Raw genomic sequence first — 23081 nt, forward strand, 5'->3', positions numbered from 1 at the left:
TATGCTGCGGCATGGGTCAGGGCTTTATTCCTTTGGAATCTGCAATTTTAACAAGCTCCCCAGTAGTTCTGATGATTGATTGGGCTTTGGGGAGAAAAAGAACAGCAAATTCACACAAGGTGAACCTTCTGGTTGCTATATAGATACAGGGCTTCAATCCTTCCTTCAGGTGTGCCCATCTCGGGAGCCCCGCTGGTGACAGGAGACATCGCTGGCCACTTGCCTCCTCCAGAGCCTGCAGAGGTTGGGCAGGGTCTCCTGGTGCCCGGTAGGGAGGACATGTGCATCTAAGGACAGTGCCTGGCTGCGCTGGGAACTGGGCAGATGAACTACAAGAGAGACTCACACAAGAGGATTTAGTCTCAACTCCAAAACTTTAATGTATGTTATGCTCTTGGAAAAACAATTCCAAGGAGACAAGTGGAACCGAAAGTCTTAACCGTAGGGGATTCTTATTCAGAAACCTAGTGTGAGCCGCAGCCTTGGGAGAGAGCAGCACAGGGACTCCGATCACAGGACAACAGTTCGAGGTCAGGGTGGCAGGGCCTGTGTGCACGATGCGTAAGCCCTCAGGACTCCCAGGGAACCAGAGCACTCCTGTGGCTGGCAGCCCCACAGCAGGACGGGGGGCGGACCCAGGCTGACCAGGTCATCTCTGGAGCTCTGAATAAAGGCACAGAACTTCAACAGGGCCAAAGAAGCCTGTACAGAGCAAGAACCTTTCTCTTTGTTGTTGAATCTCCAGGTCATCAGAAACACTCGTGGTGGCTCTGGTGAGGAATAGGGCCATACAAGAGGGTTGCCAAGGCCCACTTCTGGGTCTGAGGCCTCAGAACGGAGCAGATGGGAGGGGTGTGGCACTAGCAACGCCTCTGAGGTCAGGGGCCGCAATGATCTTGAAAGATTATCCACTGGGACCTCTGGACAGGAGAAAGGGACTTAAAGCAAAAGCTGACCACTCGTCAGATTCAACCCAACTGTCTTCTGTTATGCCCTCCCCAACCTGGGGCTCCAGGGTGGTCACACACCCATGTTTTCTGTGATGTATTCCCATCCAACAAGGGGCAGGCAGAAATCCTGGCTCATCTCCCCGTTACCCTCTGATTAACTTTTAAAAAGTCACCAACTGACATCTCAGACTCCTGGGCAGTCCAGGGTTTCTAACCGTTCTACGGAATAAACAATCGGTTCTCTTGGGCTTTTGGCTCAACTTCTTCTCTTCTGGAAGGAAGCAAGCTGCTGCTGAGGCAGGTCTCTCCCAAGAGCCCATTTGGAATTCAGTTAGGTTATAGCACCAAGGCCAGGCTGACGGGGAACCCACAAATGTGCCTTCTAGATGGGGTACAGCCTCTCTGGCACTAAAGGAACTTATTTATTGGTGAAGGAGGGAATTCTGGCTCCATCTTTGTAGAACCTGGCAGGGCTGCTGTCCCAGTAAGTCCCAGTAGGACAGGTGAATGGTGGAGCCAGGACCGCAGCCGTGGGGAAGGGGCCTCCTCTGGCTGAGACCTTTTCCAGTTAGCCAGTCCCCACACCCTCGGGAAGAACCACCACCACCGGGGCGCAGTCCTCAGGCTCCGCCTCAAAGTCCCACTGAAACTTCTTGGTTAGGTGAGCTTGGAACTTTTCAGCTTTCTGCCTCAGGGTGGCATCCACGGCAACGCTGCAGGCGGATGAAAAGAAAACCTACAGAGAACAGAGGATAAGTCACTCCTGAGAACACAGAGGGGCTGAGAAAGCTGTGGAAATTTCCTCATGGTGTTCAGCTCTCCGGGGTGGGTGGATCAGCCGCTGCTGGCACAGGCTCAGGACACCTACTGTGCTCCCCCCAAACCAAGAAAGAAGGTCCAAGCCCAGCTGAGAAGTTGGCGCAGGACCAGAATGGAAAATTACTCTCTTGGGCAGAGATGCCCCACTGAGAGTAAAGCCAGCGGGGCCATCACCCTGGCCCTGCTCTCCGGGGAGATCTACTGGGCACCTGGGCAGTAACTTAGAAAAAGAGGCAGTAGCTACACCAGCCGGTACTAAGAAAGGCATGGGGGTGCTTATAAGCCCCTGGATCCCAAAAAATCCCAGGTCCTAACCCAGTGAGGGTGAACTGCTGCTCTAATCTAAATGGGTCCCAGGCTGCCAATCTGAGGTTTCTATTCCCCTTAAAAGCTCTGATTTTTAAAAAAATTATGGTAATATATACATAACACAAAATCTACCATTTTAAACATTTAAAAAAATTATCATTTAAAAGACTGTACTAAATACACATAATATTTACCATGTTAAGAGTATAGTCCAGTGGCATTAAGTATATTTACATTATTACACAATCATCACCACCAACCATCTCCAGAACTTTTTCATCTTCCCCAACTGAAACAACACCCATTAACTCCCCATTCCCCGCTTCCAGCCCCTGGTAACCACCATTCTACTTTCTCTCTATGAATTTGACTACTCTAGGTACCTCATATAAGTGGAATCATACAATATTTGTCCTTTTGTGCCTGGCTTATTTCACTTAGCATAATGTCCTCAAGGTTCACTCATGTAGGAAGTGCCAGAATTTCCTTCCTTTTTAAGGCTGAATGATATGCCATTGTATGTAGATACCACATTTTTTTTTCCATTCATCTGTCAATGGCCATTTGGGTTGTTTCTACCTTTTGGCTATTATAAATAATGCTGCTATGAACACGGATATAAAAATATCTCTTATAGAGTCATTGCTTTCAATTCTTCGGGGTATATACCCAGAAGTGGGGTTTCTAGATCATAAGGTAATTCTGTTTAATGTTTTGAGGAACCACCATACTGTTTTCCACAGTGGCTGTGTCATTTTACATTCCCATCAGCAATGAACGAGGGTTCCAATTTCTCTACAATCTCTTCAGCATCTGTTATTTTCTGTTTTTGTTTGTTTGTTTACAATAGCTACCCAAATGGGTGTGAAGTGGTGTCTCGTGGTTTTGATTTGCATTTCCCTAAGGATTAGTGATGCTGAATATCTTTTCATGTATTTATTGGCCATGTGTATATCTTCCTTGGAGAAAAGTCTATTCAAGTCCTTTGCCCTTTTTTTTTTTTTTTTAAAGTGGGATGAATATCAGGAGTCCCACTTTTTTTTTTTTTAATTAATTAATTTATTTATGGCTGTGTTGGGTCTTCGTTTCTGTGCGAGGGCCCTCTCCAGTTGCGGCAAGCGGAGGCCACTCTTCATCGCGGTGCGCGGGCCTCTCACTATCGCGGCCTCTCTTGTTGTGGAGCACAGGCTCCAGACGAGCAGGCTCAGTAATTGTGGCTCACAGGCCCAGCTGCTCTGCGGCATGTGGGATCTTCCCAGACCAGGGCTCGAACCCGTGTCCCCTGCATTAGCAGGCAGATTCTCAACCACTGCGCCACCAGGGAAGCCCCCCTTTGCCCTTTTTTGATCAGGTTTTTTTTATTTGTGTTGTTGAGTCATCGAAGTTCTTTATATATTCTGGATACTAATCCCTTGTTTTGATGTTCTTTTAAATTCAGTTTCGTCTAATATAAACATGGGCAGGGGCAAACAGAGTAATTTTCCCTACCTCTGAAACTCCATTCCAGATTGTCCCGAATCTCAACTGCTTCTCTAAGAATGACAGCAAACCCATTACTCCTTCTCACACTACTTTATTGTTCTCAAAGAAGTTTCATAGAGTAGTCCAGTGGATCCTCACAAGGCCCTGGGAAGACACACTAGGATGCCTATTTTATGGAAATGGAGGCTGAGGGGAGTTAAATGCCTGGGTCAAAATTACCAGAAAGGAAGGAGCAGTTTTTCCCAGACTACCCGTTGGCTCCCTGCAAGACCACCCCAGACACAGAGGCATGAGGGTGAAAGCAGCAATTTGATTCACATCACCTTTGTGTCACAGCTGGCCCATAGACCACCATGGAAGGAATCTGGGCTCCAGGGGCCTTGACCTGACAAAGGTAACAGGTGTACTCTGCAGCTGCTTCCAAGGACAACCCCCCTCCTGCCCTCCTCTCCACTGTCTTTCTGTTAGCAGGAGGAGTGAGGCTCATGGTCAGTGGTCTTTGTTTGGAGACACTTTGTTGGGGTGGTAGCAGGGACAGAAGTGACGGGGAGGGGAGTTCAGAAGCAGAAGGTGGGGGGTTACAGAATTTGGTTTCATTACTTGGGAATCGACTAAATACAGGAGCAGGAAGCACAGCTACAACAAAATACCAGATCAATAACTAATTAGAGGGGCTGTGTGAGCTCAGTGGTGAGAGGGCAGTGGGGAAGCCGGTGGCCTGTCTATAGGCAGCTAATGGAGCTTTCTCTGGAGCATTGAACGTGAGGCCGGCTGAACCCTGGGGAGGGGCCTGGTATGGGAAGCAGAGAAGCCTTGTTTCAAACAGCATTAGCGCTGGAGGCCCTGTGCACCCATGGGTCTGCCCCCAGAGGTCCTGGGGGGGCCTGCTGGCTGAATTAGCAAAAGCCTCTTCCTGTTCTCCCTCCTTACACGGTAAATTGTACTACTCTCTACACAGCCCTTCCTCTCCTGCCACATTGAGCAGCTGCCCAAACATGCTCCATTGCCTCTTCTGTGCCTCTACTCACACAGGCTTTTCCCTCTGCTTATAACACCCTTCTCCACCCCTGCTTTCTCCTCCTTCACCTACTAATTTCTACTAGTGACCCAAGCTCAGTTCAGATGCCACCTCCTTTGGGATGTCTTCCCAGACCAAAGAAAGAACAGGTGCTCCTCTGTGCTCCCCCGGTGCCCAGGGTTACCTGGGACATAGCCTCACTCTCAGTCAGTAACCGTCCATTTACCATTGAGCTCCCCAAGAGACAAGGAGCAACTCCAAAGCAGAGACTCCTTTTCCTACCTGCATCCCACTCCCCTGGCACAGAGTCTACCATACAAAAAGGACCCATTGGATGTTTAATGAACAAAAGAACAAAGAAGATCATAGGTTCTATGAAAATCTATTTCTGGGTCCCTTTTGCACAGTGCCTGTACCAAATGATTGCTCGATAATTACATGACGGTGCTGGACAGAATAAGGGACTCGTCCTGGGGAGGACGTGGCTTATTTACCAGGCCCCTGAATATGCCACCGGCTCACAAGCCATCTCCTTGTGACAGTTCTCTTATAAAAGCCCAAGCTGAAAGGAACTGCTCCAACCTCTGTTCCCCCAGTACTGTGCCTGAGCATCCCTTATGGCATTTCTCACACTCTGCTTGCATCACAGTGATCAAGTATTAATGGTAATACCCCTTCCGAGTAGGGGTCACTTCCTAATTATCAATGTGACCCACACAGCAGATCGCCCAGGGCCTGGCATAGAGTTGGGGCCCACAGGATGCTCCCTGAATGGATATGAATGAGATGTAGGGATGGCCAGCAGTGAGAGACTGGAACAGGCTGGGTGCATACTCGTCATTCATCCTTCCCACCCACCTCTCCAACATCGCCATGGGGGTAACATCAACTAGAGGCAGGTATAACAGAAGCCTTCAGTCTGAAAAATAAGGCTTCTAATATGAAAAGCGCTATGTCCTTTTTAAAGAACTTGTCAGTCTAATCTTTACTACAAACTGGGAGGTAGGATAAGAAATTACTATTCCCATTGTACAGATAAGGATGGTGATAAATGCTGAGCAAGTGATAAATGTCAAGCAAGATCCAGTCCCAGTAGGGAAATCGAAATCCTTCTTCCCTACCAAGACCTTCTTTTTGTCTTGACACAGACGTAATACATCCTTGATATTTTCAGCAGTGTCCTATGGGGAACCAAGGGGCTTGGAGACCAGGTGCTTCTGGAACTGTCCCTTCTGCAGGTCTCCAGGACCCAGGTCACAGCCTAGGTTGTCTGTTCTAAAAAACCAACTTTATTGAGGCATAATTTACGTACAATTAAATTCATCCATTTTAAGTGTCAACTCGTTTTGATAAATGTATACACCCATGCAACCACTATATGATGTAATCAAGACAGGTATCTGTTTATAGCTTTTTCTTTTGGTATCCAGTCTATGAGTTTAAAGGCCCATATACCATCACAATCAGGATACTGAACCGTTCCATCACTCCAAAAATATTCCCTCACACTGCCCCTTAAGGATCAAATCCTCCCCTTGACCCCTAGCCCCTGGCATCCATTGATCTATTTTTGTCCCTATACTTTACAAACTTGTTATTTTAAAAATTCACAATTCAGAAGAGATGTTTAGACAGTATCTGGTTTCCAAACAACAATTTACTTTGATTCTTGTTTTTAGATTAATTGTATGCCTTCTTATATAAATTTAGTAATGATCTGGTTATTTTATTTACTAAAGTGAAACAAGTAAACTTTTTAAAATCACTGAGAAATGAATCATCTTAATATGCGAATATTAATCCTGGATATTTTTAAAATACTTTTGAAATAGGATAATAACATTTCACAAACATCTGCATTTTAGAACTAAAAGCACACCCATTGGGTATTTTTCTTCAAATTAAAAAAAAAAAGGTATTAATACTTTTACCATTAAGTCTATATATTGTAAAATCAGACTTTAGTCAGAAATGTGAAAGCTTTCTTTTAAACCCCAGTTAAATAAATTGAGTTCAGTCAGGTCACCTTGAGAAATTCAAAATACCACAGTAGATAGCTGAGTCACTGCTTATCCTATTTTGTGGCTAGACCAAAAAGATGAAATTTCCTAATTTTTTCAATTCCCATATGATTATTCAACTTAGAATGAAACTAGCCAGAGGTAGTACATTTTATTTCCACTTGCAGAAGAAGAAAGTGGTGTTAAAAGCAAGACTATCACTTCACAACAATTACCAAGAAGGCGAATAGCAGCAGAATCATGTTTTCTGAGGTCAGTTTAAAGAATTTGGGATGTTTCATCTGGGGCTCTAATCATATATGGGAGCCCACCACAGTGGGCTTTAGAATCAAAGTGTAGCCTTGCCATCCACTAGCTCTGGCAAACTCAGGCAAAATTATGTGACCTCCCTGTTCCTGTCTTCTCATCTGTAAAATGGGATTATATACTTAACTTCTAGCATCGCTGTGAGGGCTAAAGGAAATAATGCACAGTAAGTGTGCAGAAGTGATAGTTGATGGCAGGAGGTGTAGGAGTAGGTAGGTGAAGTTTATCAGAGCTGGTGTTATGACAAAAACACAGGCATATGTTGTTTTATTGCACTTCTCAGATATTGCATTTTTCACAAATTGAAGGTCTGTGGCAACCCTGCATTGAGCAAGTCTATCAGCACCATTTTCCCAACAGCATTTGCTCACTTTGTGTCTGTGTCATATTCTGGTAATTCTCAAAATATTTCAAACCAAAAAGATTACGACTATACCTAGGAATAAACCTACCTAAGGAGACAAAAGACCGGTATGCAGAAAACTGTAAGACACTGATGAAAGAAATTAAAGATGATACCAACAGATGGAGAGATATACCATGTTCTTGGATTGGAAGAATCAACATTGTGAAAATGACTATACTACCCAAAGATTCAATGCAATCCCTATCAAACTACCAATGGCATTTTTCACAGAACTAGAACAAAAAATTTCACAATTTGTATGGAAACACAAAAGACCCCGAATAGCCAAAGCAATCTTGAGAAAGAAAAACAGAGCTGGAGGAACCAGGCTCCCGGACTTCAGAGGATACTACAAAGCAACAATAATCAAGATAGTATGGTACTGGCACAAAAACAGAAATACAGATCAATGGAACAGGATAGAAAGCCCAGAGATAAACCCACGCACCTATGGTCACCTTATTTTTGATGAAGGAGGCAAGAATATATAATGGAGAAAAGACAGCCTCTTCAATAAGTGGTGCTGGGAAAACTGGATAGTTATATGTAAAAGAATGAAATTAGAACACTCCCTAACACCATACACAAAAATAAACTCAAAATGGATTAAAGACCGAAATGTGAAACCAGACACTATCAAACTCTTAGAGGAAAACATAGGCAGAACACTCTATGACATATGACATATGACAGCAAAAAATCCTTTTTGACCCACCTTGTAGAGAAATGGAAATAAAAACAAATATAAACAAATGGGACCTAATGAAACTTAAAAGCTCTTGCACAGCAAAGGAAACCATAAACAAGATGAAAAGACAACCCTCAGAATGGGAGAAAATATTTGCAAATGAAGCAACTGACAAAGGATTAATCTCCAAAATTTATAAGCAGCTCATGCAGCTCAATATCAAAAAAACAAACAACCCAATCCAAAAATGGGCAGAAGACCTAAATAGACATTTCTCCAAAGAAGATATACAGATTGCCAACAAACACATGAAAGGATGCTCAACATCACTAATCATTAGAGAAATGCAAATCAAAACTACAGTGAGGTATCACCTCACACCAGTGAGAATGGCCATCATCAAAAAAGCTACAGACAATAAATGCTGGAGAGGGCGTGGAGAAAAGGGAACCCTCTTGCACTGTTGGTGGGAATGTAAATTGATACAGCCACTATGGAGAACAGTATGGAGGTTCCTTAAAAAACTAAATCCCCCTACTGGGCATATACCCTGAGAAAACCATAAATCAAAAAGAGTCATGTACCACAATGTTCCTTGCAGCTCTATTTACAATAGCTAGGACATGGAAGCAACCTAAGTGTCCATCGACAGATGAATGGATAAAGAAGATGTGGCACATATATAAAATGGAATATTACTCAGCCATAAAAAGAAACGAAATTGAGTTATTTGTAGTGAGGTGGATGGACCTAGAGTCTGTCATACAGAGTGAAGTAAGTCAGAAAGCGAAAAGCAAATACCATATGCTAACACATATATATGGAATCTAAAAAAAAAAAAAAAAATTGGTTCTGAAGAACCTTGGGGCAGGAAAGGAATAAAGATGCAGACACAGAGAATGGACTTGAGGACACGGGGAGGGGGAAGGGTAAGCTGGGACGAAGTGAGAGAGTGGCATGGACATATTACACTACCAAACGTAAAGTAGATAGCTAGTGGGAAGCAGCCACATAGCACAGGGAGATCAGCTCAGTGCTTTGTGACCACCTAGAGGGGTAGGATAGGGAGGGTGGGAGGGAGATGCAAGAGGGAGGAGATATGGGGATATATGTATATGTATAGCTGATTCACTTTGTTATAAAGCAGAAACTAACACACCATTGTAAGGAAATTATAGTCCAATAAAGATGTTAAAAAAAAAAATTACAACTCACTGAGGGCACAGATGACGGTTAGCATTTTTTAGCAATAAACTGCTTCTTCACTAAGGTATTTTCTTTTAAGACATAATGCTATTGCACACTTAATAGACTATGTATAGAGTAAACATGACTTTCATATGCACTGGGAAACCAAAAAATTCATGTGACACACTTCTGGTGATATTCACTTTATTGTGGTAGCCCAGCACCGAACCCACAATATCTCCAAGGTATGCCGGTACTACAGACATCATTGTCAGAGCTAGTGTTTTCCCTCGAGAGTTAAAGATGGACACTAGTATTTCGAATACTGGCAAGAAATGAAGCTGGAGAGCCTATATGGCCTATTGTGACTAAAAGTATTCAAAAAAAAAACAGGTTACATGACTATATGCCTAAATGCTATGCAATCAGTAATAAGAATTCTTATTTTGTACATAATTCACTTTATAACATACTATTAAATTCAGATTATCCTTTCATTGGTTTTAAACAAATTATGATGACTCAAGTTGCTTCAAATAAAAGAAAAAACTGTATCTATTTTTATAAAACAAATAATTTTTATTCAAGCTAATCCATGGGATTTGTAAAAACCAGTGGCATCTATTCAAAGGGGCCTCAAATGGCAGAGGGCATTACGTGGCTGATTTTACACAAGCTAATGTGGCTGTCTTTAAGTGCTCACACACAAATACCAGTCCCTCTCCATGGGTAGCAGCCATTTAAACTCCAAAGTAAGAAAGCCGGTTCCACTTACTTGATGACCTGCGGGCAGAGCAGGTGGCTGGCTAAGGAAGGCTTTTATGGGCTGATTCATTCACTCACAAACACCCGGAGTGAGTTCCTGTGTGTGGGGTGACAGGATCTCACTGCCAAGATGGCGTCAGTGTAACTTGCCATCAAAAAAGAGAAAAGTTTTGTAATACCCTTTCCGCATTTTGCCTGTTGAAATCTGTGTCATCCTTCAAGCTCATGGTCAAATGCCCCCCTTCACAAAAACGCCATTCCTGACCCTCTGTCTCCTCAAATCTCAACCCCAGCCTGAATGAACCAACCAACCCCTCTCTGGTGCTCCTAATGCCCTTTGACCAGACTTCACTGTTTACACCTGTCATAGCAGGGTCATCTGTTCACACTGCCACAGGAATTATGCACTAAAAACACCCAATAACACAAAGTGAGATCAGTGCTAGGCCTCAAGTAGTTGTTGAAGATAACCAGAAAAAACAAAAAATAGGCTTCTGGTAAAAGCCCATGGCTCAGTGGGGAAGTCAGGCAGACAATATATACATTTCAGCAAGCACAGCCTGTGCAATATAATAGTGACAAGTACAAAGTAGGCTAATAGTATGGAAAGGAGGGAGATATCAGGAATGGCACCACAGAGAGGGATGGCACCACAGAGAGGGATGCCTAGAGGGCATCCTGTAGGATGAACAAGTACATAGCAGGCAGAGGGAAAATCAGGTTCAGTTAAGAAGACATGAAACATGGGTATAAAGTTTCAGTCGTGTCAGATGAAAAAGTTCTAGAGATCCTCTCTGCTTGTAGTTAACCATACTGTACTGTACACTTAAAAAATTAAGAGGGTAAATCTCATGTTACGTATTTTTTACAATTAAAGAAAAGAGGAAGGCATGGAACAGCATGGCATGTCTGGCAACTTGCAAGGAGACCACTGCTGCTGGAGTTGATGGTGGAAAACAGGGAAAGGAAGGAGAAGCTGGAGAACAGATTAGGAGCCCGATCAGAATGGGTATTATGACCTAGGTTTGGGCTTTTAACTTTTTAGGCAACGAGGACCACAGAGAAATAGGATCAGAGGTGCATTTTGGTGGCAGTGTGGGAGACAGATGGACTGATGGGGGTAAACATGGAAGTTGATAAACTCTGATGCAGTCTAGATGAGACCAAAAGGCCTGGGTTAGAAAATGGTACTGCCTTCTAAAACACTTAGGGCTACCTGGAGTTATCTAGTTAATTCATTTGTTTACTTTCCCACCAAAATCTAAACTCCAAGTCAGGGACTCTGTCTGTCTTGCCCAGAGCTACATTTCCCATCCTAGAACAGGGCCTTGTATACAACAGGTACTCAGCAAACACCTGCTAAATCAATGAAGAGATGCTCCTGCACAAGTCCTTCAACTTTCAGAGTTTTATGTCAGCTGCCTGATCACATGGACTCTTCCAACAGTATGCTGGTTTTAGAAAAGTGTTCTGTACCTCTAAGAAACAGGCTAACGCATATACATATTCCTCAACACTCAGAGGAGAACGTTGTATATAAAGAAAGGATGCTTAAAAAACAAGTGTTGATATATTTTTTTTAAGGCACATGTCCTGGATTTTTCCAAATAATGACATCAAATTTTCTTGGTGAAAAGTCCAAAGACAAAATTCTTCTAATCATCAGCTTTGCACACCCTACCTGGACATTGAGCAATCCAGCTGGGCCCTTTCTGCTTTGTAAATCATTGCTGGCAACAAAGCCTCAGCAATGAGAGCTCAGCTGCTGGTCGTGCTGACAATGGTTGGACAGCCAACGACACACTGTGGCCCTCGTATGTTTGCACGACAGCACTAGCGCATATCACAAGGGCAGCACGTATTCCCGCTGCCAGAGGCCAGTTAGCAGGCTGCTGCCTCCTACTGCTCTGCAACCCATGACCCAGTAACTGGGGCGAATTCCCCTGCAGAGGAAGGCTAAAGGGATTTAATTTCTCTGTGATATCAAGAACCAATAAAAGGGCAGTTTTATAACTCTCATGAAGTGGAATACACCAGGCTCAAACCATCAGCCTGACTGACTCATCCCCATGGTCCACACAAGTCCTTCAACTTCAGAGGTTTACGTCAGCTGCCTGATCACAGAGACTCTTCCAACAGTATGCTGGTTTTAGAAAAGTATTCTGTACCTCTGAGAAACAGGCCCCTGATAGTGTGTCCACTAACGTCAATCAAGACTCTTTTCGGAGGGGGGATCTACACTGTATTCGGTATGTAGGGGCATAAGCACAGGCCTTAAACCAAGACTCAGGCCTGGATACAAATCCTGACTCTGCCACCTACCAGCTGTGTGACCTTATATTAATGATTTAATCTTTTTGAGTCTCAGTGTTCTCATTCGTAAAATGGGAATAATCCTCCCTGTCTTACGTGCTCCAGAGAGATTAAATGAGGGAACCCATATAAAGAGATAAGCATGGTGCCTATCAAATGCCAACAGGCATTTAATGACTGTTCATTCCTTCCCTTACCATGGGTGGGAGTGGGGGGTTAGTGAATAGCCACCTTTTAAGGAGCAGGCCTGTGGGGGTCTCATACACAGTGAGAAAAAAAAGTCATGAAACAGAAAGTATGGAAACTGACAGCCTACAGCTTCTGCCTCTTCTATACTTGAGAAAGTTACACAATGTGAGTGACAGAGGCTGTCCCAAGAACATAAAGGAAGCTAATCTGTTTGCAAAGGGAGGAAATAGCACAGGATGAAGATTGTAAGTTGTTTGAAGCTTCTTCCCTAATTATCACTCATAATGAAAATTTAATTGCTGAGTTAAAAGCAAATTTCACTTTTTCTGTCAGAGAATCTCTGCAGAAACTGGCACATTTTGTTTGAACAGGAAATCAAAGTTACTTTAATGCCTAAATGAGATCTAAGGAGCTGCAGATGTTTCCCCGGGAATAACTAGCTTCAAAACTCTGTCCTACTGGTTTGCAGCAACTTACAGCTACAGGGAGGCAGAAATAAAAACTGTTTTGAGCGAAGCTGCTCAAGGGGTGGGGCTGACTCAAATTCCAAGTACCCCAGTGCTAGGCACCTTGGGGGGCGAGGCGGGGAGAAGGTGGTACACAGAGAGGGTCTCTGGAATTAAGGAGCTTATAATCAAGTAGGAGAGAGAGAACCAGGGAACAGCCTACTATTAGGAAACTGAAATGAAGACAACCTGGCTCAGGAAAGAACAGCAAAAAACAAAAAGGTAAGCCTCCAAGGGTACTTTCACACACCCTGGCCTTAATTCTGACCCACTTGGGTGTCAGCCAAAAGCCTGCTCACCTGTAAGGTGCTGGTGAGGAAGTTGTCCTGGGAGACAATGTCCACAAAGAAGTCGGCGGGGATCTCGCCAAGCTGGTGGTACAGGATGGAGATGAGGTTGACGTAAAGGGTGTGGTGCTTCACCATGGCCTCTTCTGACCGGCACAGAAGGTTCAGGAGCTGCTTCCAGTGCTCGAATGCCTCGTACACGTTCCCCAGCAGGAAGCATACAAAGGCAAACTGGAGTTCACCTGAAAGGTGCAGAGAGGAGAAATGATCCTGAGGGAGAGGAGTACTGGCTGACACTACTAAGCCGTCAGCTCCACTGGGCCTCAGCAATAAGTGGCTTTCTATCCTTGTCACTCTTCCAGAGCCTGGCACAGGGTTTTGCACCTAGCAGCTGCTCAATAAAAGTTTGCTCAACTGCTATAAACTCAAGCCATGAGAAACCAAACTGGTTTCTGTGATATCTGACTGCAAGAGAAGAGGCACACATAGTATTGGCCCAGCATTTAACAAGTTTACAAAATGTGTCCATGGATATTATGCCAAGTGGATCCCCAAACTGGCTGCCCATGTGAAATACTAAGAGAACTTGTTAAAAATAAACCAGAGATCCTGGTTGAGGACAGATGATGGGGCCTCAGTATCTGTAGCTCTAACAAGCTTCCCGGGTGATTCTGATGCACACGGTCTGCTTCAGGGTCAGGGAAATGCTGCATTACACCACATAATCCTCAGCCCAACTCCACAAGGTGATCAGGGAAGGTGGTATTTGCCTCATTTCATAGATGAGGTCAAGCAAATTGCCCAAGGTCACACAACTAATGCTTAGCAACTGAACAATGGAAAGATAAAACAGATTTCTTTTTAAAATTTATTTATTTTATTCATTTATTTTGGGCTGCGTTGGGTCTTCGTTGCTGTGCGCGGGCTTTTCTCTAGTTGCGGTGCGTGGGCTTCTCATTGTGGTGGCTTCTCCTGTTGCAGAGCACCAGCTCTAGGCGCACGAGCTTCAGTAGTGTGGCTTCAGTAGTTGTGGCTCGCAGGCTTAGTCGCTCCGTGGCATGTGGGATCTTTCCGGACCAGGGCTCGAACCCAAGTCCCCTGCGTTGGCAGGCAGATTCTTAACCACTACGCCACCAGGGAAGCCCTAAAACAGATTTCTATTGGGTGGGAACAGTCCTAGAGCCTCCCTGAACAAGAAAATTCATGAGTACTTGTTCCAGTGTTAGCGAGCCAGCCAAATTATTTTTGTTTGTTTAATCACAGGGCTCTGTGATTTGATCTCTATGAGCAGCCTGTGGTTAAGAGCATGGGTTCTGGAGCCAAAACGCATAGGTTCAAATCTCAGCTCCACCACTTCGCAGCTGTGTGACTCTGGGCACGTTACTTAATCTGTTTATGCTTCAATTTCCTTATTTGAGGGTTGTAGTGAAGATTAAATGAATCAATATAGTACATATAAAGCATTTAGCATAATGCCTGGCACAAAGTTATCACTCAAGAAATCTTAGTTATTATTCCCACATTCCCACCAGATCCCTGTCTCAAACAGAGACCTGGTAATCCAGAAGCCATTGTCCTTGGGCAAGCAGCTGGGTCTCTAGTTGCCAAGATAAACTGTTGCTGATCAGAGACGCTATCTCTGGCTTCAAATTTAAGGAGGGCTTCTGTGGTATATCTACGTGTGGGCCATAAAAAGAACAGATGTACTCAACACTAAATACCTCTTTAAACGCATGGTGTCTGATCTGTCACCTCTGGAGACCTGGAAAAACTAGTTCTCTGTTCCTAGGCTTGTGGAACCAAGTTTGATTTGTGTGGATAGCTACCTGGTCTAGATATTTTGAACAATTGATCAATATTTTCAAAATATAGTTAAACTTGGGCTTCCCTGGTGGCGCAGTGGTTGAGAATCTGCCTGCCAATGCAGGGCACACGGGTTCGAGCCCTGGTCTGGGAAGATCCCACATGCCGCGGAGCGACTAAGCCCGTGAGCCACAATTGCTGAGCCTGCGCGTCTGGAGCCTGTGCTCCACAACGGGAGAGGCCACGATAGTGAGAGGCCCGCGCACCGCGATGAAGAGTGGTCCCCGCTTGCCGCAACTAGAGAAAGCCCTCACACAGAAACGAAGACCCAACACAGCCATAAATAAATAAATAAATAAATAAAAATTTAAAAAATATATATAGTTAAACTTTCTATAGGTTAGAAAATTTAACCTTTTCTAGAGGTTAATGATTTGCTTCTTCAGTTGGCTTTACCTGGTTAGTTTGTGAAAATACGAGCTTATTCTCTGAATTTAGGGCATTTGTTTAAATTCATACATTTCTGGCTCAGACTAAAATTAAATTATGAGATCAGAAATAATTTCAAAGGGCTGTCATGAAGATACAGTAATCCCTGAAACAGACCTTTTCACAAGATTACTTTGAAGAACTGAAATGTTTAAGAGGTAGAAGACAGGATTTCTGGGGTTTTTTTTCTGTTTATTTTTAAGCCAGAATTTCAAGTGTTACTTATTAAATGAAAATAGATACACCCCATAAAATGTCCCTTTTTATCAGCTAAGCCTATTATGTAAGAGGCCCTATATTCAAAATTCTCACTGATCTTCCAATAGAAAAATATGTAAATATTGGACAACTTATAAAAGAAAAAATATTAACAGCTATTAAAGATGTGACAAATGTTTGCTGTCACTAGTAATCGAAGAAACATAAATTGAAACAAGATGTCATTTTTCAACTATCCAGTAGGAAGAGACCTTTGCTAAACTGCCATATCAAATGCCATGTCAAAGGTGATGGGCAACAGCCTCACCAGCTGGCAAGGATGCATGACCTTCTCCTGGCAACATGCACACTCTGATCCAACAATTTCACCCCGAAATGTATGCAGAAGGGCACACAAGGATATTCATTAGACAACACTTATAATAGGGAAAACAGGAACATCTTAAAGATCCATCAACAGGGGTTGGTTCAATTACTATGGAACATAAGTAGCCACTAAAGAGAAGCTGACCATTTCAGCTGGAAAAATGTTTATATTAAAGCAAATTACAGAATAATATACTGTAGTTTTGTTTTTGTAAAAATATCATATATATAAAAACACATATAACTGAATAAAAAAAGACTAAAAGGAAACACAAAAATATATTAAACTGAGAAATACATATAAATATATATCTAAAAGATGGAAAATAAGTACACAAAGTGTAAAAAAATGGTTATTCCTAGGTGGTGGGATTTGGAATTTTATTTTTGTTTTTCTTCTAGGATGAATATATGTTATATATATATATATATATATATATATATATATATATATATATATGTTTTTTTTTGTAATAAGGGGGGAAAACAACAATAAAAACCATGACAATTAAAAGAAAATCACTGGGACTTCCCTGGTGGTCCAGTGGTTAAGAATCCGCCTTCCAATGCAGGGCACGTGGGTTCGATCCCTGGTTGGGGAACTAAGATCCCACATGCCATAGGGCAACTGAGCCCATGCGCCACAACTACTGAGCCCACGTGCTCTGGAGCCTGTGCCCCACAACTAGAGGAGAGCCCGTGCACCGCAACTACTGAGCCCGCACACTCTGGAGCCTGTGTGCCACAGCTAGAGAGAAGCCCACACACCGCAATGAAAGATCCCACGTGCCACAACTAAGACCCGATGCAGCCAAAATTTTTTTAAAATAAAATTTTAAAAAATTAAAGAAAAAGAGTTGGACCTTTGAAAACAAAAAAGAAAAAGAAAATCACCGTTCTGGATGAAGCCTTCAGAGAGTCAGGAGCAAACTGAGGGGGGAGGTGGGAGGCCCCCAGGAACACCGCTGGGCCTGCGAACCAGGAGCCCTGGGCTTTGGTCTCACTTTGACTACACCACTTAGCAGCCAAATCCTTTCCCTCTATGGACCTCAATCTGTAAGATGCGGTGGCAGGGAGGCTGGGCCACACCATCAGCACCCAAACACAGGACTGTCTGCATCAGGTTCACCTACAGTGCTTGTCTGTTAGGTAGACAGAGAGATAAATTGCTGGGGCCCCAATCCAGATCTCTTGAATCAGCCTCCAGGGGTAAGACCTGGGGATCTGTATCTTTAACAAGCATTCTGGGCAAGACCGCCTCCTAGCCAGGTTTAGGAACCACCGGATTAGATAATCCAAGACGTACTCCTTGTTCTCAAGCCCTCCTACTATATACACCTCCCCTGGCCCACTCTCAAAGCCTTGTTCCTCCTCACCTAGCACGTCCTGGGGGCTTTGGGGGAACTGCTTGCTGAGCACGGTCTCCAGAGCATAGCTCAGGTCCATGCTGTGCCTGGTTATCTCGGCCGGCGTGGCACCCGCCGGGAACATCTGTGTGGGCAGCTCGGAGAAGCGGATCTCTGTGCCGGCTCTGGGCTTCATCTCGGGCAGCCGGGCCAGGCCTTCCTGGTAGCTTTTGCACTCAGTGCCGCAGAGGGGTAGATTCTGCCCCACCCGGTCCTTGGTGTACTTCATGGAGAGCACAGGCAGCACCTCTGAGAAGGCACAGATGTGCCGACTCTCGGGCTGGAGCTTCTCCACTGTGGCCTCGCTGATGAAGTTGGTTAGTGAGATCCACTTCTTGAGTGTGGCATATGGGTAAGGTCCCAGGAACTGGTCCAGCTCCTGGAGGTTGGCCCTCATGGCCTCCACCACAGCCTCTGGGGCTGGAGACAGGTCTACCTCTTCCTGGACTGCATCCCAGCGCAGGACCTTCAGCCCCCGCTGCTGCAGGCTAAGGAAGAAGCCCATACGGGGGCCCACCTCCCTTGGATTGGCCTTGTCCACAGAGCTGTAGTGGAGGAAGTGGATGCCCGGAGGGATCATCTTCACACCCCGGAACTTGGGCCCCACCTCCCAGGAGTTGTAGTCAATGCCAAACTCTGTCCCCTTGGGCATATTCAGGATGACCACAGTGGCCCCTTCAAAGAAGAGGTGTTTGGCAAGCTCAGGATCCATCTGCATGGCAGCCATGGGACCAGTGGTGAGTGACCAAAAAGGAAACTTTTCTAGTTTTCCAGAACAGCTGAAAAAGAAATATATCAGAGTTAATCAGAACCTGGGGAAGGATGCTTCATTTGCTGAACATTCTCTATGTGCTAGATACTGAACTAGACCCCTGACATAATTATCTCCCTTAATCTTCACCACAACCCTGCACTGTTTTACAGATGAAGAAAATAAGACTCAAAGAGAAGAGGGGTTTTGTGTTTTGGTTTAATGAGCAAGAACACTCACTTCACAGCTGGAAAGACATCAGTTAAAGAAAAGTGACATGTTCAAGGTCACAGAGGACCCAATTAGAACCTGGGTACCCTGCCCTCCAGGCCAGTGTTCTTTCCACTGTTCATTCAGGATCTACTCTCAGATCTCCTTCTCACAACAGAGGATGAAGGCAGAGAAAGCTTGGCTGGTCCATTCTAAACTATAACTCTGCCTAAACTGTCTTAAACTATAACTCTGTCTAAAACCTATTGCTGGAGAGTCCCCAGAAGAGTTGAGAAGCACCCACTCAGTTTCCTATAAGCCTCGGGGAAGGCCCAGAAATGGACCAAAGGTGGAAAGTGGGTGCTCAGCATCTAAAATTCACAAAAGGTTTGGGCAGTGAAGAGCTTTTCAACCACAACCACACGCTTCTTCTTCTCTTACTTATAAAAAACCTGAAGTCCAGGGAGTGAAACGACTTCCCAAAGGGTTCACAGTCAGTAGCAGCTCTGCACTGCTCACCCGGAAGGGATCCAAGAGGCACAGCTGGCCTTGGATCCGAAGAGAAAGACCATAGAACATCTATTTTGTCTACCTCTGAACTACCCATGAGGACACACTGATAAAACTTCTGTGAGCAGACACACACTGCCTCTGTATTTATAAGAATGGTTCCAACATGAACTAATTTAAACAGGACAATTATCTAACCCTCTAGTCCCAAGACACCTATCTATTCAATTCAACAAATAACCCTGGAATGCCTGCACTGTGCCAGGATCTTCACCAGGAACTAAAGGAAACATTCACAGAGTAAGACAGTTACTGCCCTCTAGGCACTTCCAGTCTAGCCAGACATACAAACAAGGCCCCAAAACTTCACAAACAGAAGGACCAGCTGCCTGTTTAATCCTTTTTACTCATTTTATTTAAACAAACAAAACAAAATAAAACCATGAGGAAAGGAAGAGCAACCCTTTTCCAAAAATGTTAAGGACATATTTTATTGTCTTAACCCAGTACCCACCACAAATGACTCTCACTCTAAATCAGCATTATTTTTCCAAACTTCAAGTCACAACCTGTTAATGGGTCAAGAGATCATTTTAGGGGATCTCAACCAGCATTAATTTTTTTAAATAAAAGGACAGAATTTTTAAAAATCAGAGTACATCATAAATATTAAAGCTAAGTACTGTTTTCTGAAGCTCTGTGTGTTTGTATGGACTCTTGGTCACAACATAAAATGTATTTATTACTGTAGGTCACAATCAAAAAAGTCTGAAAGCCACTGCTCTGAATAATTTATATCATTTTCCTATTCCTAATCTTGAATTCAGAAGGTACTTAATAAATATTTGCTAGATGAACAGCTATCGCATTTAGAATAACTGCTCATCACTTAGCCATCTTCCCTGGTGGCATCTGTATGTCCCTCCTTGATAATGCCATTCCTTTCCTTCTATTTCCACCAGATCGTAATTCTCCTCACTATATCTTCAGCAGCTGGCACATGGCCTGGCACAAAGAAGATGCCTTGGGAGGCAGAAAGTCACATCCACCCACTTCTCTCTACCACCTCCTTAATCTAAGCTACCATATCCCTCACCCACAGAGTGATCGCCCTTTCAATCCCTTCTCCATCCAGTAGCTGGAGGGACCTTCTCAAAGCACTAATCTAAGCATGTCACCACCCATACTTAATATCCTCTGAGAGGCTTCTCATGTGGCTCTTGGCAAACTAAATTCCTACCATGACCTACAAGGAAGGCCTGCGTGGTCTGGTCCCTGGCAACTCCTCCAGCTTGTGTCATACCATGCTTCCCCCACACGCTCTCTGTTGCAGCCAAACTGACCTCCTGCAGACCCTCAAACAGGAGGCTTCCCTGATAGAAAACTCTTCCCTCCCCTCTTTCTCAAATCATTTTTCTGATCTCTGCTCAATATTCAACTCCTCAGTAAAGCTTCTTTGACCGGGGCTAAGTCAGTTCTCCTGTAATTCGCTCTCAGGGCGCCTTGTATCTTTCCATGTCACTTATCACAGCTGCAATTTTGCAAATGTTAATAGAGGGCTGTCATCTCCAGGAGACGTGGGTCTTTTGTATCTCCAGCACATATTAGACACTTGGTAAACATTTGTTTAATAAAAGCATGATACCCATTTTGTAGATAACAAAGCCTCGGTTCGGAGAAAAGACCTTAGCCGAAGTTACAGGGAGTAGCTCAGAACCACGTCAGGCGGAGCTAAGGCCCCCGGCCCGCAAGTTCTAAAGTTACGAAAAAAAGCAAGTTACCGCGGGTGCCCCAGGAAGTCCTGGCGACGGTGTATCTGGTGACGGTTTCTCAGGAAGCAAGGCCTGTGGAGACAGGTGGGTCCCACCACCGGCCCACAGACGGGGATGTCCCAGTTCCCCCCGCTAGGTGCCCTAGTGCAGGGCCCTCCGCGATCCCGAGCTGGGAAGAGGGGTGGCCGGACCACACAGACAACGAGAGCAGAGGAGTTAAAAGAGCACAGGAGGCCGCGCTCACCGACTTAGGTCTTGCCTCAGGCTCAGGGACCGCGGAAGCGCACCGGAAGTTCTCCCTCTCTGGCGCCGGACTGGAGCAACAGGAAAAGGGGCCGGGCGGATCTCTCGGTCGCGGGAGAAACGGCCCGTGGCTGCAGGTTCCGCACCATCAAACATTGCCTTTTGCTACTTTTAGTTACTGGTTTTCGCTTCTGAACCGTGGATAATAACTTTCATCAAACGATGCATTTTATATCCCGCTCCAGAAACACATCCACCAGCCATGGTTTTTCGGTCTCAATCAGTCATGGTTTCTGAGGCTGGGGTCAAGTTCATGACTGCCCAGTAGCCACAGACAGAGGCTCAGTCGTGGTCCGGGTCAGTCGATCTCTATCGGAGTGACAGTGTCACAGCTGGCCCGTTATCACCCGGTCCCAGATTCCAACCATACTCAGCTGTAGAGGAGAGCTTCAGAAACCCAGCCCAGAGAGAACCAGTCTCACAGCAGTAGTCACCACATCAGTCCCTCTAGCTATAACAACCTAGTGTCCTCTGACAGTGCAGGCCTAGTACGATATCTCAGTCAGGCTGTAAACGCACCTTGAGGGAGGAAACCTGCCTGTCTTGTTCTCCACCGTTTTCCTGGAACCTAGCACAAAGCCAGGCACAAAGGCCCAGCTCAATACATATATTATGCATTTAATTAATGACGGTAATTCTTTATTAATTAATGGCTTCTATTTTGGAGCCTAGCCCTGTGCTGGGTGGTTGTATCAGTCAGGGTTCAACCAAAGAGGCAGAGCCAACAGGAGGTATATAAGAGCTTTATTACAAGAAATTGGCTTACATGATTGTGAGGGCTGCCTAGGTAAGTCCAAAATCCATAGGGCAGGCCACTTGGAGTATGATTTCTAATCCTTGCACTAACCCTACTAAGCAGACTTAGCATTCCAATGTGCAGAAGAGAAAACTGAGGCTCAAAGAGGTTACACAGCCAGAGTGGCCAGGCTAGGGGGCAAACCAATGTCTGACTGGTGACTGTCTGTTCTTGTCCCCATGCTGCTGCTCTTTAGCTTGCCTGTCACACTCCCTCAGTGACAGCTGAGCATGCCAATCTGTCTCAGTCAAAATTCATCTCTTAGTGGGTTACAGACTAGACCGGGCCCTGCAGTCATGGTTGATCACAATGAGCTGCTGCTGGATTACCCAGAGATGGCCTCCATCAGTCACAGTCATGCATGTCAATCTGTCTGTCATGTCAGTTCCATTTCCTGCATGAAGAAGCTCAGCTCCCTCCCCAACCCTCCCCATTTCCAGCCTTAGGTGCTGAGCTCCTTGGTCTGTTTTCAGAGCTCCCTATTCTAGCAGGACTCACCATCTTCTGAGACTTCAGGACACTGAACTATGGGCACAGGAGCCGTAGATGGTAGCCCAGGAATCCCAGCTGGTGGGTTGCATGTCCACCCAGACCAGGTTTCTCAACCTTGGTACTACTGAGATTCCGGGCTGGATAATTCTTTGTTGTAGGGCTGCTGTCTTGTGTGTTGTAGGATGTTTAGCAGCATCCCTGGTCTCTACCCACTGTATGCTAGTAGCACCTCTCAGCTGTGACAACCAAAAATATCTCCAAACATTGCTAAATGTTCCTTGAGGGACAAAGTCACACACATGCACACACACACACAGACAAGTTAAGAGTCACTGATCTAAATGAATCAGCCAGGTTATTCCTAAGCAACTTGGAGGCTGACTCTGTATTTATGGGAGACAGAGACACAGATCCAGGGTGGGTGGGAACCCAATGTTTGCAAACCTTGTCCTATTCCAGGACCCCAGGTGTGACAGATAACTAAAGGAAACCTACAGGGAAAATTCAGGGAAGGATTCACAAAACTCCTGGAAGCAACTGCCTCTGACAATGGACAGGAGTCTGGAGAGAGTTGAAGAATTGCTTTTCACTGCATAGCATTTTGTAGCATTTAATGAATTACCTTTAAAAAGAAAAGACAGTATTTAGTGTTTGAAGTTATAGGGAAATGCTCAGGATTTAAGTTTTTAAAAGTATTTAGAATGGGGGACTTCCCTG

General features: G+C 44.7%; 1 protein-coding gene across 2 annotated transcripts; it reads right to left on the reverse strand.

The window, feature by feature from the left end:
* Positions 1 to 355: 355 nt before the first annotated feature.
* On the reverse strand, positions 356 to 21073 carry AAR2 (AAR2 splicing factor). Of its 2 annotated transcripts, none has more exons than XM_068524693.1 (4): positions 21018 to 21073; positions 17501 to 18309; positions 13260 to 13489; positions 356 to 1686 (listed from the first exon to the last, which is right to left on the reverse strand). In XM_068524693.1, the coding sequence occupies exons 2-4, from the start codon at positions 18255 to 18257 to the stop codon at positions 1519 to 1521; spliced, it is 1155 nt and encodes a 384-aa protein (XP_068380794.1). In that variant the 5' UTR covers positions 18258 to 18309; positions 21018 to 21073; the 3' UTR covers positions 356 to 1518. The 2 variants fall into 2 exon arrangements, with proteins under 2 accessions (XP_068380794.1, XP_068380793.1); XM_068524692.1 differs by having other exon boundaries at positions 20783 to 21073.
* Between the last annotated feature and the right edge of the window lie 2008 nt (positions 21074 to 23081).

This window comes from Eschrichtius robustus, chromosome 16, assembly GCF_028021215.1.
Source record: "Eschrichtius robustus isolate mEscRob2 chromosome 16, mEscRob2.pri, whole genome shotgun sequence".
Taxonomy (NCBI): Eukaryota; Metazoa; Chordata; class Mammalia; order Artiodactyla; family Eschrichtiidae; genus Eschrichtius; species Eschrichtius robustus.

Coding starts and splice junctions, on each gene's coding strand:
- AAR2 (XM_068524693.1), bottom strand. CDS start 18,257: ATGGCTGCCATGCAGATGGATCCTGAGCTTGCCAAACACCTCTTCTTT. Junction 13,490..17,500: donor AAGCCCCCAGGACGTGCTAG/GTGAGGAGGAAC, acceptor TGCACCTTTCAG/GTGAACTCCAGTTTGCCTTT. Junction 1,687..13,259: donor TCCTCACCAGCACCTTACAG/GTGAGCAGGCTT, acceptor TGTTCTCTGTAG/GTTTTCTTTTCATCCGCCTG.